This window comes from Bufo gargarizans, chromosome 1 (genome assembly GCF_014858855.1).
Source record: "Bufo gargarizans isolate SCDJY-AF-19 chromosome 1, ASM1485885v1, whole genome shotgun sequence".
Classification (NCBI taxonomy): Eukaryota; Metazoa; Chordata; class Amphibia; order Anura; family Bufonidae; genus Bufo; species Bufo gargarizans.
Window position 1 is genome coordinate 288,306,841 of NC_058080.1, and position 20,093 is coordinate 288,326,933.

Below are 20,093 nucleotides of genomic sequence, written 5' to 3' on the forward strand. Positions count from 1 at the left end.
AGCTAAAAATATATATTTTATAAATTGGTCTTTATTAAAATATGGCTCCCTTTTTTTCTGTACAAGGCTGACATGCTCTAATTGTACCCTTTAGATTTTCTGTCTTTTCGGTTAACTGGGGAGCAGACAGACTCTTTATCTCTGTTCTATAACATCCTAAGCACTCATTATAGCTCAGTTCTTATCTTACTGATAAGAATGTGGGTTAACTAAGTGTTCTTGACCTCTTAGTAGTTTAGAGAAAAGGTTTATTAGAATGACCGGCCCAATGAGAAAGTGAAAGTACCAGTCGCACAGTTAAAAAAAACAGTTAACGTTTTGTGACAGAACAGCTCAGTATTTTTAATAAAGGCCAATTGAAAAAAATATTTTTAGCCAAAAATGAGTAACATGTGATCATAAAACAATTGCCTCCTATGGTGTACATAGCCTTTAAGACCACATAAAGTAACAAGATGGCTGCATGTTACTGGGCAGTACAGATGCTGTTACTAAAATAATTCCCCCTTTTCTGATATCACTTCTTACTCTACCCCTGACAGACCTCCTGCTCTCCCTCCATGCAATGTATTGCCAGTGTTATGTGCAAAGGGTGGGGAGAGCAGGAAGTCTGCCAGGGTTAGTTCTGGCCAATAGGTTCAGAGTAGCGGGCGATGTCACAGAAGGGGACATATTTTGGCAACTTCTCATGCACACTCCAAAAATATGCAGCACATTTGTTTTTGCCTGTGGCGTTAAATTGGGTTAGAAAAAAAATACATGAAATTTTCAGATTATACAAAATCACTTGTTATACTAAAGCTCTGTCCAAATCTGCATTGGGAGCTTCATGTGGAGCTATTTTTTCTGTCAAAAATGTATATGCAAATGTACACATATGCTATACATCTACAACATCAGTGATCTTTTTACATCAGGAAGGCATAAAAAAAAGTACACCCTTTTTGAATTGTACCATTTTCTGTATTATAACATAAAAAAAAATCAGGTTGTTAAAAGCTCTTAAAATTACATAAATATAACTTTAGATGCAACATGTGACAAATTACACTGTGTCATTATTTAAAATAATTTTCCTAGATTTCTCTGGATAGGTCATCAGTATCTGATCGGTGGGGGTCAACAAATACTAGGCAAAAATTCTAAAGCTTTGTGCGAAAAATTAAGTACACCCTAAGGGCTGTTTCACACGAGCGGATGACGTGCGTGGCATCCGCTCCGTGAAAGACTGCCAAAAACCCGATGCAGACTGCAGAGGCATGGAGCATTAACATGACTGATAATGCTCCGTGCATCCGCTCGTGTGAAACAGCCCTAAGGGAGCTGCCCCACATTAGTTTTTTTTTTTCATGTGGTCTTTGAAAACCAAAAGTGAATTGTAATAAGTAGAGAAATTTTCTCTTGTTATTATCTAAATCTGATTTGGGCTTCAAAAACATAAAAAAGCCTAAATGTGTGGCAGCATCCTAGAGTAAAAGAATTAAAAGGGTAAGAAGCTGTTGGATGCTGCTAATGAAAAGCTCTTGATTAATTGATCATCAGCAAGTGTGACCACCTCTATAAAGTTTTGGCATTCAGGTGTGTGTTAACACAATGCCAAGGAGGAAAGATATCAGCAGTGAATTTAGAGAAGCAATTGTTGCTGTCCATCTGGGAAGGGTTGTATGTGTTATAGAGTAATTTTCATTGTTCTACAGTGTGAAACATTCAAAAGTGGAAAATGTTCAGGGCAGCTGACAATCATCCCAGACGTAGATGTCCCAGGAAATTCACCACAAGATCAGACGGTGTAATGCTCAGAGAAATTGCAAAACCCCAAGAGCTACATTTAAGACTCTACAGGCCTCAATTAGCATGTTAAATGTTCCCTATGGCTTGTTTGGAAGGGTTGCTAGGAGAAAGACTCTTTTTTTCTAAAAAGAACATGGTAGCACAGCTTAATTTTGCTAAGTTTTATTTTAACAAACCACAAGACTTCTGGAACAATGTCCTTTGGACAGATGAGACCAAAGTGGAGATATGTATCTGGCCATAATGCACAGAGCCAAATTTTGTGAAATCCAAACATTGCATGGACCTGGGTACCTTTTAGTCATTTATTCAACCATGATCTCCTTCATATGCAAAAATATTGGAGTCAAATGTGCTGCCATCTATCCAACAGCTAAAGATTAGCTGAAACTGGGTCATGCAATAGGACAATGATCCTGAACATACCAGCAAATCTACGACAGATTTACCAAAAAAGAAAATAATAAAGAAACAACTCAATTGAATTTAAATGGTATAGCGGGACCTTGAGAGAGCTGTGCATAAATGTCAAGCAATGTTGTAAAGAAGAGTGGGACTCCAGAACAATGTAAGATTCTTATAGTCATACAGAAAACAGTTACTTCAAGCTATTGCTACTAAAATAAAGGTAGTTCTACAAGCTGTTGAATTATGGGAAAGGGGGGGGGGGGGGTACTTAGTGTTTCACACATGGCTTTTCCATTTTAGCTTCATTTTTGGTAATAAATAAGGACACACTGTAAATTATCATGTCTGGTTGTTCATCTGAGGTTGTATTTTCTTATCTTTAAGGCCTTCAAAGTACCAGATATTTTTTATTACGTCCTGATATATAAAACCATATCATTGAAACAGAGTGTATTTAGTTTTTTTTTTAATGACTGTACATTGCATTACGTTTCTTACATTAAAGCTCAAATAAATCATAGCTGGGACTATCAGCACTTGCATATAATGTGGCGGTGTGGTAAATTTAAATTAAGATAACATTTTACGGCAACCACAAAAAGTGTTGGGGCACTTATTTTTCTGATATTCAGATTTCTTAAAGTGCACCTGCCATTCTATTTTTATTTGTGTAATGTGTAGGGACAGTGATACTAACCATTTTTGTCATATACTTTACTGAAATCATGAGTTTCTATTAGAAAAATAGTTCTAAAGTAGTCTTTTTTGAGCCTTAGCAACATCCTCCTGTCTTCTGTTTACATAACAGTGGAGACCTGCCCAGCATTGACTGTTTTATTTAAATAGAATACAGAGGAGCGTTGCAAAGGCTCAAAATGGACCACTTTACAGCTATTTTTGTAATAGAAATGTATGATTTCAGTAATTAAAGTATATTACAAAAATGGTCAGTGTCACTGCCCCTACACATTACAAAAATAAAAGTATAATGGCAGTTACACTTCTACAATAATTCTGTATACTCTTCTGGAGCACTGTAGGGCCCTGGAGTATCCCAATAGTTAATAGCACGCACTCTATAAAATCCAGACACTGTGGAATTTTCTGAAAAAACAAAAGGAAAAGACAAAAACGGTTAGTTATATGATCTTGACACTTTAAACTTACTATACCAAAGGTCTGCCTCTGTTTTGCTATACAGATGACTGTAGCATATATTTTCCTATAATCAGACATTTAGATTGCAGTGTTCATCCATTATCTTGGGGTACATTGAATGGCATTTTCCGGTTTGTATCAACAACCTTTAAAGATAGTTTGTCACCGGCAACCTTCCTATTGAACTATTTGCACAGATGCATAGCTGTAATTCACCTGACTGAAGGGATTTTTCTTTTGTTGATCTGAGGATATGTTCCTGATTTATGATACTTTTTCCTAACAAGCATATTAGGCATTTGGGGCAATGGGGGCGTCACCCTTGATCTCAGCGCACCCAAGCTCCACTCCTTTCTGTGCTCAGCCCCTCCCTCACTGACTTTCCAATGCCTGGCATTGTCAATCAACACTGCAAGGGAGAGGATGACCACAGAAAGGCATGGAGCTTGGGTGCAATGAGAGCAATGGTGATGCCCTTGTTGCAGCAAACACCTAATTTGCATATTAGGAAAAAATTATCATGACTCTGGAACACAGCCTCAGATCAACAAAAGAAAAACAGCACTTAAATCAGGTGAACTGCAGCTATTGTATGCAGCTATGCAAATTGTTGGATAGGAAGGTCGCTGGTGACAGACTCCCTTTAAAGGAAACCAGTCACATTGAACATTGTTCCTGAGCAGCAGGCTGCATGTTATAGAGCAGGAGGAGCTGAGAAGATTGATATACAGTCAGGTCCATAAATATTGGGACAGAGACACAATTCTAACATTTTTGCCTCTATACACCACCACAATGGATTTGAAATGAAACGGAACAAGATGTGCTTTAACTGCAGACTGTCAGCTTTAATTTGAGGATATTTACATCCAAATCAGGTGAACGGTGTAGGAATTACAACAGTTTGCATATGTGCCTCTCACTTGTTAAGGGACCTAAAGTAATGGGACAGAATAATAATCATGAATCAAACTTTCACTTTTTAATACTTGGTTGCAAATCCTTTGCAGTCAATTAAAGCTGAAGTCTGGAACGAATAGACATCACCAGACGCTGGGTTTCATCCCTGGTGATGCTCTGCCAGGCCTCTACTGCAAATGTCTTCAGTTCCTGCTTGTTCTTGAGGCATTTTCCCTTCAGTTTTGTCTTCAGCAAGTGAAATTCATGCTCAATCGGATTCAGGGCAGGTGATTGACTTGGCCATTGCATAACATTCCACTTCTTTCCCTTAAAAAACTCTTTGGTTGCTTTTGCTGTATGCTTTGGGTCATTGTCCATCTGCACTGTGAAGCCCTGTCCAATGAGTTCTGAAGCATTTGGCTGAATACGAGCAGATAATATTGCCCGAAACACTTCAGAATTCATCCTGCTGCTTTTGTCAGCAATCACATCATGAATAAATACAAGACAACCTGTTCCATTGGCAGCCATACATGCCCCGCCATGACACTACCACCACCATGCTTCACTGATGAGGTGGTATGCTTAGGATCATGAGCAGTTCCTTTCCTTCTCCATACTCTTCTCTTCCCATCACTCTGGTACAAGTTGCTCTTGGTCTCATCTTTCCATAGGATGTTGTTCCAGAACTGTGAAGGGTTTTTTAAATGTCGTTTGGCAAACTGTAATCTGGCCTTCCTGTTTTTGAGGCTCACCAGTGGTTTACATTTTGTAGTGAACCCTCTGTATTCACTCTGGTGAAGTCTTCTCTTGATTGTTGACTTTGACACACATACACCTACCTCCTGGAGAGTGTTGTTGATCCCGCCAACTGTTGTGAAGGGTGTTTTCTTCACCAGGGAAAGAATTCTTCGTCATCCACCACAGTTGTTTTCCGTGGTCTTTTGGTGTTGCTGAGCTCACTGATGCGTTCCTTCTTTTTAGGAATTTTCCAAACTGTTGTTTTGGCTATGCCTAATGTTTTTGCTATCTTTCTGATGGGTTTGTTTTGTTTTTTTAGCCTAATGATGGCTTGGTTCATTGATAGTGACAGCTCTTTGGATCTCATTTTCAGAGTTAACAGCAACAGATTCCAAATGCAAATAGCACACTTGAAATGAACTCCGGACCTTTTAGCTGCTCATTGTAATTGGGATAATTAGGGAATAACACACACCTGGCCATGGAACAGCTGAGAAGCCAATTGTCCCATTACTTTAGGTCCCTTAACAAGTAGGAGGCCCATATGCAAACTGTTGTAATTCCTATGCCGTTCACCTGATTTGGATGTAAATACCCTCAAATTAAAGCTGACAGTCTGCAGTTAAAGCACATCTTGTTTGTTTCATTTCAAATCCATTGTGGTGGTGTATAGAGGCAAAAATGTTAGAATTGTGTCGATGTCTCAATATTTATGGACCTGACTGTATAATGGTATGGGAAAAGATTCAGTATAACTTGTATTTTATACATTTATATTCTTGCTCATTCTGGGCTTTGAAGTCAAGCAGATGGCCCTATCAGTGATTGACAGCCTTCTCTCTATGGCTGTGTATATAGAGATAGCTGTCAATTACTGATAGGACCGCCTCCTGGACTTCAAGTCTGTCAGAATGAGCAGGAATATAAATGAATAAATTACAAGTTATATAGTTGTATGGGAAAAGATTCAGTATATCAGTCAGCTCAGCTCACTTGCTCTATAACCTGCTGCCTGCAGGTTATTTAGCATTTTCCTGGTGACAGGTTCCCTTTAAAATAATAATTTATAAAGTTAGCTGTGACTTTGAAATGTATTTCTATTAGCTTTATGGCTCCTATCTTCTGTTCTTGGCTGTGGTCACATAACCATATCCGTGCAACTCTTTCTTATTTCCCGTGATGTTATGTCCATGGGTGTGTCAAAGCAGCAACAGATGCAGTAATAGGGGAGTGTCTATGTAACTAGCTGGGTGGGAGGAGCTATAAACTAGCTGGATGCTGTTAGGGGCAGTGCTGTAGCTGGGGCAGAGAAAGGAGACATGCATCATGGGTTTGGTTGGAGACAGCAACAGGAAGTGCTACATACAGGATGGAAACAAACCTGAGTGATTTGTCTACATGGTGAAAATGGGTAAGTAGAGTCCAAATTGAAAAAGAATCGGGAAGATGCACATGAGGTGAGCAACTACATGAGCATATCTGTTAAAAACCATGGTAACATCACCAACATATTCCACATCGCTGTGCAGAGATTACCGTTCATATTGCTTCCTTTTCCCAAGTTTGCCCAAAATCTATTTTCGCTATTTTATCTATACACATTATAGCACTACAGAAGTCACTATTGGATTGAGAGAATACACCAGAGTACCAGAAGAAACCCACACAAACATAGGAAGAGCATACAAACTGCACGTACACATTCAATACATGCTTTAGAACTATTTGACAGGTCTACTGCATTACTGCTTTCCCAAAACTTTTCCAGACAATGCCATTCACTTCTTAATCTATGTATGAAATGAAGGTTACTAGTGTCATAAAATAAATTGTACCAAAACTTTCAGGTAACTTTTCAGAATAAGATGCTGCGTGTGTACATATAAGAGATATAGTGATATACTATATTTGACCAATAGATGACTTGTATCCAGCATGTTTAACAGTTTTCCTCTCTGGAGGTTATATCTCAAATTTTTTGTGTTCCCTTAGCTAGTGGGTGAAGACTAGCTCCTTTGATGTCTCCCATATACAAAATGCAGAAAGCAGAGAAAATTCTGCTCTCTTATCACTATCTTTCATATATCAGTTCAATCTCCACTTCACTTTGGAGACGGACACCAAAACGTTGCTTGCAGCATTTTGGTGTCCATCTGATGAAACTGAGCCAAACAGATCCGCCCTGGCACACAATGTAAGTCAATGGGGACGGATCCATTTTCACTGACACAATCTGCCAAGGTTATCTTGGGATTCTGATTTATTGTGGATCTGGGAATTGGCCACTCCAATGTCCCAACTAATAAGAGATAAACAAGTTATACACAGTGAGCCTTATAGATTGCATAAGCTGGTTACATTACATTAGGGGGTGAACCTCTTTAGTTAAAACAGTATAAAAGTTGGATCGTTTCAGCAAGTCATTGAAGTTTGCCTATGAGGGTGATGTCCCTGTGTAGGAAAATTGGTGTTTTCCCAATCAAGTCTCTGACTGCTTTCACCGAAATGGACTTCCCAGCGGATGTGTCACTGGCAGATGATTAATTTGTGATGTAAGTACTTTCATTCTGGATGTAGTCAGAACTCTAGATGAAGTGTGAATGTAATTATGTAATTAGTAATTATGTGTTGTGTTTTATCTAACACTTATTCATTGTAAGGCCGAATGCACACGGCTGGATTCCTGTTCAGAGCAGGAGAGCACGTCATTGGTTGCTATGATAGTGTGCACTTCATGCCGCCGCTGCACTGCAGTAATACGGAACGTAATGCGGAACACGGCCGTGTGCATTCGGTCTAAGTCTTCGATTTTTTGTATTTAATTTACTAAAAGAAAGGCAAACATTTCCCTAATTATCACTATTGCCTTAAATTTACTTATATATTTTACTATTCTTAAAGAGGTGTGTGAAGTCTCTCTTTAAATAGTAAACTAAGAGTAGACTAAGCTAGCTCTGACATACCCATAACTTCCTCTCAGCCGTCTTCTGAGTCTGTTACTAGTGGACTGCAAGTTAGGTGGAAGTGAGACCCTAGTGACTATGACTTTGTAGCTTGTTTTGATATGGTGGCAGGTAGACATATTTTTTAAATGAAGTGATTTAGAAATGTGCTTGTTACACCATTCTTTATTAAGTGAAATGATGTGAACGTAGTGACTCTTTAAGGGGGTTTTATCATATTAGACATTGATGGCATATTGCTAGGACATGCCAAAAGTTTAAGAAAGGTGAGTGTTCCACCTCTGGAAGCCACTGCTACCTCCAGAACGAGGCCCCATTAGGAGTTCCAAAAATAGCCGAGCGTCAGCTTGGCTACTTCTAGCAGTCCCATAGCAGTGAATGGAGAGCGGCCATGCTTGCGCACTGCTTACTCCATTTACCGCTGTGGGACTTCTGTATATAGCCAAACGAACTTGCTCTGCTATTTTGGGAACTTTCTTAGTTATGAATGGAGAGCGCGCATATGTGCATCCTTCACTATGGGAACCCCGTTCTACAGATAGAAGCGGGTCTCAAACCTATTTGACATCAATGGCGTATCCTAGCAATATGCCAACAGTGTCTAAGATGGGACAACACATTTAAATGAGCTGACAGTCCGGCTTGGTCCTCAAGACAAATTTAGCAGAGAATTCTGAGTAAATGTTAGTTTAGGAAGGAGGAGGAAAGGAGCATGATAAGTGGAGAAAGAGACATTTGTCTCTGATCAGATACAGGGAGTGCAGAATTATTAGGCAAATGAGTATTTTGACCACATCATCCTCTTTATGCATGTTGTCTTACTCCAAGCTGTATAGGCTCGAAAGCCTACTACCAATTAAGCATATTAGGTGATGTGCATCTCTGTAATGAGAAGGGGTGTGGTCTAATGACATCAACACCCTATATCAGGTGTGCATAATTATTAGGCAACTTCCTTTCCTTTGGCAAAATGGGTCAAAAGAAGGACTTGACAGGCTCAGAAAAGTCAAAAATAGTGAGATATCTTGCAGAGGGATGCAGCACTCTTAAAATTGCAAAGCTTCTGAAGCGTGATCATCGAACAATCAAGCGTTTCATTCAAAATAGTCAACAGGGTCGCAAGAAGCGTGTGGAAAAACCAAGGCGCAAAATAACTGCCCATGAACTGAGAAAAGTCAAGCGTGCAGCTGCCAAGATGCCACTTGCCACCAGTTTGGCCATATTTCAGAGCTGCAACATCACTGGAGTGCCCAAAAGCACAAGGTGTGCAATACTCAGAGACATGGCCAAGGTAAGAAAAGCTGAAAGACGACCACCACTGAACAAGACACACAAGCTAAAAAGTCAATACTGGGCCAAGAAATATCTCAAGACTGATTTTTCTAAGGTTTTATGGACTGATGAAATGAGAGTGAGTCTTGGTGGGCCAGATGGATGGGCCTGTGGCTGGATTGGTAAAGGGCAGAGAGCTCCAGTCCGACTCAGACGCCAGCAAGGTGGAGGTGGAGTACTGGTTTGGGCTGGTATCATCAAAGATGAGCTTGTGGGGCCTTTTCGGGTTGAGGATGGAGTCAAGCTCAACTCCCAGTCCTACTGCCAGTTTCTGGAAGACACCTTCTTCAAGCAGTGGTACAGGAAGAAGTCTGCATCCTTCAAGAAAAACATGATTTTCACGCAGGACAATGCTCCATCACACGCGTCCAAGTACTCCACAGCGTGGCTGGCAAGAAAGGGTATAAAAGAAGAAAATCTAATGACATGGCCTCCTTGTTCACCTGATCTGAACCCCATTGAGAACCTGTGGTCCATCATCAAATGTGAGATTTACAAGGAGGGAAAACAGTACACCTCTCTGAACAGTGTCTGGGAGGCTGTGGTTGCTGCTGCACGCAATGTTGATGGTGAACAGATCAAAACACTGACAGAATCCATGGATGGCAGGCTTTTGAGTGTCCTTGCAAAGAAAGGTGGCTATATTGGTCACTGATTTGTTTTTGTTTTGTTTTTGAATGTCAGAAATGTATATTTGTGAATGTTGAGATGTTATATTGGTTTCACTGGTAAAAATAAATAATTGAAATGGGTATATATTTGTTTTTTGTTAAGTTGCCTAATAATTATGCACAGTAATAGTCACCTGCACACACCGATATCCCCCTAAAATAGCTAAAACTAAAAACAAACTAAAAACTACTTCCAAAAATATTCAGCTTTGATATTAATGAGTTTTTTGGGTTCATTGAGAACATGGTTGTTGTTCAATAATAAAATTAATCCTCAAAAATACAACTTGCCTAATAATTCTGCACTCCCTGTATATCACATAGTTACCTATATTTGCCTGTATTATCTATTTAAACAAAGTTTGTTGAAAGGTTAGAGACCATTTAATATTTCTCTATGTATTTTTAGTCACCAACCAAAGCTGCTATTTATCAGAGCAATCAAGCCTACTACTGTAAGTTCAGATACTGAATATAATACATTAATCTAGAATAATTAATTAGTTAAGTATTAACTGGGGGGTTAGTCACGGACGATAAGGAAAAGGCAGAGTTACTAAATGTTTTTTAGTTCTGTATATACAAAAGAAGAGAAAGGAACTGATATATGTGGCGCAGTGGCGTCGCCAGGGGGGGCCAGAGGGGGCCACGGCCCCCCCTACCAGGCTCTGGATCCGCCACAGTTTAGAAATGTCAAATGTACACTCCTGTGAGAGGCGGGGAGGGAGATCTGTGGATGACACTGTTATGGAGGGGGAAATGGGGATGACACTGTCATGGGGTGGATCTGTGGATGACACATATAGCACAAGATGCTATATACGGTATGTGGCATCCACAGATCCCCCCCCCCCCCCCTCATAGCAGTGTCATTCACAGATCCCCCTCCCTATAAAAGTGTCATCCACAGGCAGCAAGGACATGTTGAAATCTGAGTGTTTTTTTTTTAAAACCACGGACAGCAGGACTTTGTTTCCCTGTTGCGGTTTTAGGTATTGGGTAAAGTATCGCAGCATTTCTAAGCGTACTTGTGTAAATGTATCGTTGTTATAGCTGCCCCCCCACTTTTGTCCTGGCCCCAGTGTGCCCCCCCAAAATTTGAAAGCTAGAGACGCCACTGATGTGGCGCCAGGGTTGTTAGTACATCCAGTAATATACTCAATTGACTAACTGTAGATATGGTCCAAGAGAAGTTAAATAGGGTAAATATGAACAAGGCTCCGGATCCAGATGGATTACACCCAAGAGTGCTTAAAGAGCCCAGTTCAGTCATTGCTGTGACCCTGTTTATAACTTTTTAAGATTCTCTAGGTACTGGTACAGTGCCAAGTGATTAGCGCAAGGCAAAAGTGGTGCCCATATTCAAAAAAGGATCTAGGTCCTCCACAGGTAATTATAGACCAGTTAGTTTAACTTCTGTTGTGGGAAAAATGTTTGAAGGACTCTGAAGGGACTATATACAGGAGTATGTGACTATAAATAATATTATAAGTGATAACCAGCATGGGTTTACCAAGGACAGAATTTGTCAGACTAACCTGATTTGTTTTTATGAGGAGGTGAGTAGTAGCCTGGACAGAGGGGCAGCTGTGGATGTAGTATTTCTGGATTTTGCAAAGGCTTTTGAGACTGTCCCTCATAGACGTTTAATAGGTAAAGTAAGGTCTATAGACTTGGAAAGTATAGTTTGTAATTGGATTGAAAACTGGTTGAAGGACCGTGTCCAGAGAGTTGTGGTCAATGATTCCTATTCAGAATGGTCCCGGGTTATAAGTGGTGTACCCCAAGGTTCAGTGCTGGATACTCTATTATTTCATTTATTTATTAATATCGAGGATGGGATTAATAGAACCATCTCTATTTTTGCAGATGACACTAAGCTGTGTAGTACTGTGCAGTCTATGGGAGATGTTCATAATATACAAGCTGATTTGGCATCAACTTTGCAAATGAGGTTCAATGTGGATAAATGTAAAGTTATGCATCTTGGTAGTAATAATCTATATGCTTCATATGTCCTAGGGGATGTAACACTGGGGGAGTCACTTGTAGAGAAGGATTTGGGTGTCCTTGTAGATGGTAGATAAAAAATAACAGCATGCAATGTCAATCAGCTGCTTCTTAGGATACCAGGATATTGTCATGCATTAAACGAGGCATGGACTCGCGGGGCAGGGATGTAATACCACTACTTTACAAAAGTTGGTGCTGCCTTATCTGGAATACGCAGTCTAGTTCTGGGCACCAGTCCATAGAAAGGATGCACTGCAGCTGGAAAAAGTACAGAGCAGAGCGACTAAACTGATAAGGGGCATGGAGGGTCTTAGTTATGAAGAAAGATTAAAATAATTAAATTTATTTAGTCTTGAGAAGAGACGTCTAAGGGGGGACATGATTAAACTATACAAATATATAAATGGTCCACCCAAAAAATAGGGTGAAAAACTGTTCCATGTGAAATGCCCTCAAAAGACAAGGGGGCACTGCATCCAACTGGGGAAAAAAAAAGTTCAGTCTCCTTAAGCATCAAAGCTTCTTTACTGTAAGAACTGTGAATCTGTGGAATAGACTTCCTGAGGACGTGGTCACAGCAGGAACCGTTTTAAAAAGGGTTTAGATGAATTCTTAAAAGTAAGGCTGCTTTCACACTTGCGTTTGGTGCGGATCCATCATGGATATGCACAGACGGATCCGTTCAGATAATACAACCGTCTACATCAGTTCAGAACAGATCCGTTTGTATTATCTTTAACATAGCCAAGACGGATCCGTCTTGTACACCATTGAAAGTCAACGGAGGACGGATCCGTTTTCTATTGTGTAATAGAAAACAGATCTGTCCCCTTTGACTTACATTGTGTGTCAGAATGGATCAGTTTGTCTCAGTTTTGTCAGACAAGACACCAAAATGCTGCAAGTGGCATTTTGGTGTCCGCCTCCAGAGCGGAATGGAGACTGATCGGAGGCAAACTGACGCATTCTGAGCGGATCCTTTTCCATTCAGAATGCATTAGGGCAAAACGGATCCGTTTTGGACCGCTTGTGAGAGTCCATGACGGATCTCACAAACGGAAAGCCAAAACACCAGTGTGAAAGTAGCCTAAATGACATTAATGCTTATGAAAACCTGTAGAAATCGGAGTCCTTCTGGGATTCACGTCCCCACCTATCCCTTGGTTGAACTTGATGGACTTATGTTTTTTTTCAACCATATTAACTATGTAACTGTTAAATAGTTACATTGTACCCCATTACAAAATCTGCTAACAACAATATATGGAACTATAAACAACTTAAAAAGACATACCGGGACTATAAGTGAATAAAGTAAAAAATATATTCTTTGTGTTTATTCTTCTAAAGTTTAAGCCATCAAACGAAAACTCTACTTCATATGTCTTCAAACATCTGTAAAAGAACCAAGAATAAAATAAGTGCAAAAAGTTATAATTTATCATCTTTTACTATACATAAATATTAAATGAAGCAATATATTAATAAATTTAATTAAAAAGATTCTCTGATAATTTGAAATGTGTACATACCGTGTTACTACATAAGCATCACTCCACACAACTGTTACTTGTCCTCTAAAAAGAGGAATAATATTAAGTCCAGTAACCTTAGAAGAATAAAAATTGATTGGTTATACTTTAACACTTTTCTCTTATGCTTGTCACCCCATACAGTATATGTTAACCTCTATCTATATATCTTATTAGGGCACATGGACGTCTTAAAAGTAGGGTCTCACAACTGCAGTGGTAAAGTGATATTATGTAAAATTAGCAGAACACAACAGCAATGTGGTTTGGGTTCCTTATATGTGGTCCAGTTTGAGAATGTTGGATAGAAGGAAGGCTTGCACCATTGATTCAATAAAAATACTTAAAAAAATGTTGTTACAGACATGGTAAACTAGATAAAAGACATGCAGATAAAAAGGTAGTGTAAACAACCTTATGATATAAAGCTTGCTTGACAAAATGTTTTACTGGGGGGCAGGAACTGTTACGCTCACCTTTCCAGGAGGAGATTGAGGCTGTTCACATATATGAACAAGAAGCACTGAAGGAACTGAAAGTTCTACTTTCAGAACCATATCACCATCTTTAGGGAATGAAACAGGTCTTTTTATGACTGGATCCTTAAAACAGAGTAAAGAGACATAAGGAAGGACAAATGTAGTCATAATATGTATCATACATCACAATCCATTAAAAGAAGTCTGTCAGCAGTTTTGACAATGCAAAACTGACAACAGTGCTGGGAAGGGGGAGAGCAGAAAAAAGATATGTACCATATTTTTTGCCGTATGAGACGGACCCCCCTCCCTAAAGTGGGGGAGGGAAATTGCAGTGTGTCTTATGGAGCGAATGCTGCAGTTTACACTGATACACCGCCGACCGCATGCTGCGCAGTGCAGCCAGAGGGTGTATCAGCGGGGAGGGAGGAGGGGCAGAAGGCCGGCATCTGGTTAAGGAATGGCAGCGGGCCCCGATGCAGTCACTGTATTCTATTGCACCGGGCCCCACTCACTATAGTAATCTTATCGAAGTGTAGGCATTGTTTAACTATAGAATTAATCTTAATTCCAGCAGCCTGTACTACTGTACTTACTAACTTCCGTAGCAGGCAGGAGGCCGGGCTGGAGGTTGGGCGGCTGTAACGTAACTCACTACGTCACGGGCCCTCTCCTCCTACTTTATGAATGAAGCAGGCGGCACGGGCGCGTGACGTAGTAAGTTACACTACAGCCGCCCAACCTCCAGCCCGGCCTCCTGCCTGATACGGAAGTTAGTAAGTACAGTAGTACAGGCTGCTGGAATGAAGATTAATTCTATAGTTAAACAATGCCTACACTTCGATAAGATTACTACAGTGAGCGGGGCCCGGTGCAATAGAATACAGTGACTGCATCGGGCCCCACTGCCATTACAAAACTAGATGCTGGCCCCCACCCCCTGTATTGGGGGTCATTCACACTACACAAGGACACTGTTATGGGGGAAGGGGGAATCTTTGGATGCTATTCATATGTCATCCACAGATACACCCCCAAAGGAGTGTCATGCCATCCACAGATGTCCCCATAACAGTGCCATCCACAGATCCCCCCAACAGTGCCATCCACAGATCCCCCTAACAGAACAGTGCCATCCACAGATCCCCCATAGCAGTGTCATGCCATCCACAGATGCCCCCATAACAGTGCCATCCACAGATCCCCATAACAGTGTCCATCCACAGACGCCCATGACAGTGCGTCATTCACAGATCCCCCATAATAGTGTCATCAACAGACCACCATTAGTTCAAAACCCAACAAAAGCACACCTTTTGGTTCAAAATATTTTTTTTCTTATTTTCCTCCTCAAAAACCTAGGTGCATCTTATGGGCCGGTGCATCTTACAGGGCGAAAAACACGGTATTATTCTGCCAAAAACAACTCCTATAATTGTACTGGAGGCAGGGCTGCTCTGAGTGACAGCTGTAGTGGTCACCTGGTTGGATACTACAGCTGTCAGTCAGAGCAGTGGGGAGGGGCTGTGAGCAGCTCAATGCTGAGAGAACTTCACAGTGACGCTTTGGTGGGAGCAGAATCTGGTAGAATAAAAGTTCATATTCACACTACATCTGATGGTATGTTTGAACTGCTTGCTTCGGCTCCCTTTAAACATCCAAAAGTATACAAAAAATATTTTCTCTCCTTTCCTCTGTTTAACTTAGGCTACTTTCACACTAGAGTTTTTACTGGATCTGGCAGGGTTCAGCAAAAAAGCTTCCATTACTGATAATACAACCAGTCTGCATCCATTATGAATGGATCCGGTTGTATTATCTTTAACACTGGCAAGACGGATCAGTCATGAACTCCACTGAAAGTCAACGGGGGACAGATCCGTTTTCTATTGTGGCAGAGAAAATAGATCCGTCCCCATTGAATTGCATTGGGGGTCATGCCGGATCTGTCTTGCTCTGCATCTCAGGACGGAAAGCAAACTACAACATGTTGCGGTTTCCTCTCCGGTAAGGGAAGGCAAAGAAACGGAACGGAATGTATTTTGGTGCTCTCCGTTCTGTTCAGTTTTGTCCCCATTGACAATGAATGGGGACAAAACTGAAGCCTTTTTTCCGGCATTGAGCCCCTATGACGGAACTCAATACCGGAAAACTAAAACACTAGTGTGAAAGTAGCCTTAGAGGTCACAGAAGACGTGATTGCATCTCATAGGACTTTACAGGAAAAAATATCATTATTATTACCTTAAATGTCATTACTCCATCAGCCTTTCATGTCAAGGTACCTTTTTAACTACCCTCTGTTTCCCTACTTAATGTACTATATTGATCAAGGAGACTTAGTCACTATGGTAGAGACTTTTTATACAAAAATATATGAGTGCCATGTGCACATACACTGAGATCCTAGTCTGATAAATATTAAAGGGGATTTCCGGGACTTTGATACTGATGACCTATCCTCAGGATAGGCCATCAATATCTTATCGGTGGGGGTCCTGAGTGTGATACCAAGCAGAGCCGCTATACAGTGTACGGTGCTGTGCTTGGTAAGCTGTGAGCGCCGATGCTTTCTCAAACAGCTGATCAGCAGGGGTACTAGGTGTCGGACCCCCACCGATCAGATACTGATGATCTATCAGTATAGGTCATCAGTATCAAAATCCCTGAAAACCCTTTAAATGCTGCCAGTTTTATTCAGAATGATACATCAGGTGAGAACATTTGTTAAGCACCATTTAAAGGGGTATTCCAGTTTCACAATATAAGATTGGTTAGAGCCTGACTCTTGGCACCCCCACCAATTCAATTTTAGAGGACCTTGGCACTCATTCAAGCGCTGTGTCCTCTTCAATGTTCTCCTGCACGCCATCTACAAGTCGCAGCAGTGCAGTGGAATTACAGCTTTTCATCCCATTCACTTGAATAGGAGATGAAGCTGTAATTAAATTGCACCACCATTGCAATGCAGATGGCATGAAGGTAAATAATAATGCAGGATGCAGTGGTTTCACAAGCACCAAGTCCCCTTCAAACAGCTGATCCTTGGGGTTGCTTGGAGCATCAGACTAGGGCATCAATATCATGAAATGGAATACCCTTTTAAAAATATTATCATAGATAGTCATATAGAAGCATACAAAAGCGGTTCTAAATGGTTTTACCTCCATATCACGTATGAGCTTAAATTCTTCAACAGAAGGAAAATCTGGACTTCCTGTCTTTTGCCATTCCAAAAATGGGTTTGTTAACATGTTATCCATGTAGTATGTTACATACACAAGATCTGAGGAACAGAGGAAGGTTTCAGACTGGTAAGTAACCAAATCAATGATTTCTCATAGCAAAAAAGAAAGCCCTAGAACTCTAAAGAGAATCTGTCTGCTCTTCTGTATGTTCTAGTAAATACTTGTGTTCCTCATTACATAATAAGAATTCCTGAACTATCTTTTCTCTGACGTGCCATTGCTCCAGGAAATGTATGAATAAACTGGAACTTGGGTGGGGGCCTCCACAGTCTGACGTCAGCACTGGCTAAACAGTATTGGAGTGTGAAGTAAATCACTCCTTTAACAAGGGGAATGGTCGTACCCAGTAGATTTAATCATTTTACTTAAATAGGTTTGTTAATATAGAATTAATGTAGAAGTTTAGTTGACAAAAAAAGGAGGAGTTCCAAGATTGTGATATTCATGGACAATCCTTGACCCATCCCCTCTTATCCACTGTGTAGTGCTGAAAGTCACACCAGAACTACACAGCTCCTTCCATTGGGTAGTGGACAGAGCTGGTTACTGTAGAGCTGCTCCGTTTGATATGAATGGGAGAAGCAATGCAATAATCAGTTCTGTCCACTATACAGTGGATGGAGCTATGGAGTTTGAGCTTTAAATTCAAACTTACCTGCTCCACGCTGCCCCAGTTTTATGCCGAGTCCCAACTAGCTCTATCTTATGGTCCCTGCGCTGAAGCCAGTCATTTGCTGGACCAGTGGATAAGACCATGCCTATCCAGAAGCAAACAGTGCTTAGCCGGAAGATGGAGGCAGCATGGAGCAGGCAAGTATGAATCTCTGTTTCAAGGGGTATGCTGCGAACAATTATTACTGGAAAACCCCTTTTAAGGGTCGGGAATGGGCATAATGTAGTTAGTCTGTGATCAATTGCTCTATTGTTACTAGAGCCTTAATGCTCTTTGTCACCTTTTGACTTTGGAAAATTCGTCAGATTTACAGTTACAAAATTGATGTCAGTAGACGTTCTGTTATCATCTGAAGCATACACGACTATGGTTGACTGCCAGCTATCAGTCTGATCTCTATTCTTTGGTTCATGCACACTTGCTATGACTCCAACAGTACTGTAGTTGCTGGATGCATCCAAGTCCCAAACCATGTAAGTGGAAACCTGTGTTTCTCCTGTAAAACATTAAAAATGCCTTTATTACTATGGGTAGACATTTATTTACTATAATATTGGTCCTCAGACTGTAGTCTTAAATTCCTGTAAAGTTACATATCTAAAGAGTAAATGAAACATAACATACAGTACAGACCAAAAGTTTGGACACACCTTCTCATTCAAAGAGTTTTCTTTATTTTCATGACTATGAAAATTGTAGATTCACACTGAAGGCATCAAAACTATGAATTAACACATGTGGAATTATATACATAACAAAAAAGTGTGAAACAACTGAAAATATGTCATATTCTAGGTTCTTCAAAGTAGCCACCTTTTGCTTTGATTACTGCTTTGCACATTCTTGGAATTCTCTTGATGAGTTTCAAGAGGTAGTCACCTGAAATGGTCTTCCAACAGTCTTGAAGGAGTTCCCAGAGATGCTTAGCACTTGTTGGCCCTTTTGCCTTCACTCTGCGGTCCAGCTCACCCTAAACCATCTCGATTGGGTTCCGGTCCAGTGACTGTGGAGGCCAGGTCATCTGGCGCAGCACCCCATCACTCTCCTTCATGGTCAAATAGCCCTTACACAGCCTGGAGGTGTGTTTGGGGTTATTGTCCTGTTGAAAAATAAATGATTGTCCAACTAAACGCAAACTGGATGGAATAGCATGCCGCTGCAAGATGCTGTGGTAGCCATGTTGGTTCAGTATGCCTTCAATTTTGAATAAATCCCAAACAGTGTCACCAGCAAAGCACCCCCACACCATGACACCTCCTCCTCCATGCTTCACAGTGGGAACCAGGCATGTAGAGTCCATCCGTTCACCTTTTCTGCGTCGCACAAAGACACGGTGGTTGGAACCAAAGATCTCAAATTTGGACTCATCAGACCAAAGCACAGATTTCCACTGGTCTAATGTCCATTCCTTGTGTTCTTTAGCCCAAACAAGTCTCTTCTGCTTTCCTGGGGTGGTCTGCATGTGAGACAGTTTCTTTGTAGCGCTTGATGGTTTTTGCGACTGCACTTGGGGACACTTTCAAAGTTTTCCCAATTTTTCGGACTGACTGACCTTCATTTCTTAAAGTAATCATGGCCACTCATTTTTCTTTACTTAGCTTGCCATAATACAAATTCTAACAGTCTATTCAGTAGGACTATCAGCTGTGCATCCACCTGACTTCTCCACAACGCAACTGATGGTCCAAACCCCATTTATAAGGCAAGAAATCCCACTTATTAAACCTGACAGGGAACACCTGTGAAGTGAAAACCATTTCAGGTGACTACCTCTTGAAGCTCATCAAGAGAATGCCAAGAGTGTACAAAGCAGTAATCAAAGCAAAAGGTGGCTACTTTGAAGAACCTAGAATATGACATATTTTCACACTTTTTTGTTATATATATAATTCCACATGTGTTAATTCATAGTTTTGATGCCTTCAGTGTGAATCTACAATTTTCATAGTCATGAAAATAAAGAAAACTTTTTGAATGAGAAGGTGTGTCCAAACTTTTGGTCTTTTGGTCTGTACTGTATACAACTTGCATCAACATATTTTACTTTAGTTTGAAAATGGAGTTGAACGAACAAACCTTGAGCTAGTATTAGTGTCCTTGACATTATGTACAGAGTCTAGGAAGGTGGTGTGGAGAGAGTTGGTAAAGAGGTTAGAAGCAGGGTCAAGGGAAACGGGGAAGGGC

At 40.6% G+C, this 20,093-nt stretch overlaps 1 protein-coding gene across 2 annotated transcripts in view; it reads right to left on the reverse strand.

Annotated features, from left to right (window-relative positions):
* Positions 1–2,932: 2,932 nt before the first annotated feature.
* The window catches only part of IDUA (alpha-L-iduronidase), a 231,756-nt gene continuing 214,595 nt past the window's right edge, over positions 2,933–20,093 (reverse strand). The window contains exons 9-14 of one of the 2 annotated variants that reach the window (XM_044304487.1): positions 18,190–18,405; positions 17,153–17,274; positions 13,986–14,111; positions 13,510–13,586; positions 13,272–13,372; positions 2,933–3,303 (exon numbers count right to left, since the gene is read on the reverse strand). In XM_044304487.1, coding sequence (XP_044160422.1) covers positions 3,203–3,303; positions 13,272–13,372; positions 13,510–13,586; positions 13,986–14,111; positions 17,153–17,274; positions 18,190–18,405 — 743 coding nt within the window. In that variant the 3' untranslated portion in view covers positions 2,933–3,202. The remainder of the gene's footprint in view (positions 3,304–13,271; positions 13,373–13,509; positions 13,587–13,985; positions 14,112–17,152; positions 17,275–18,189; positions 18,406–20,093) is intronic. The other variant, XM_044304491.1, reaches the window with a different exon arrangement.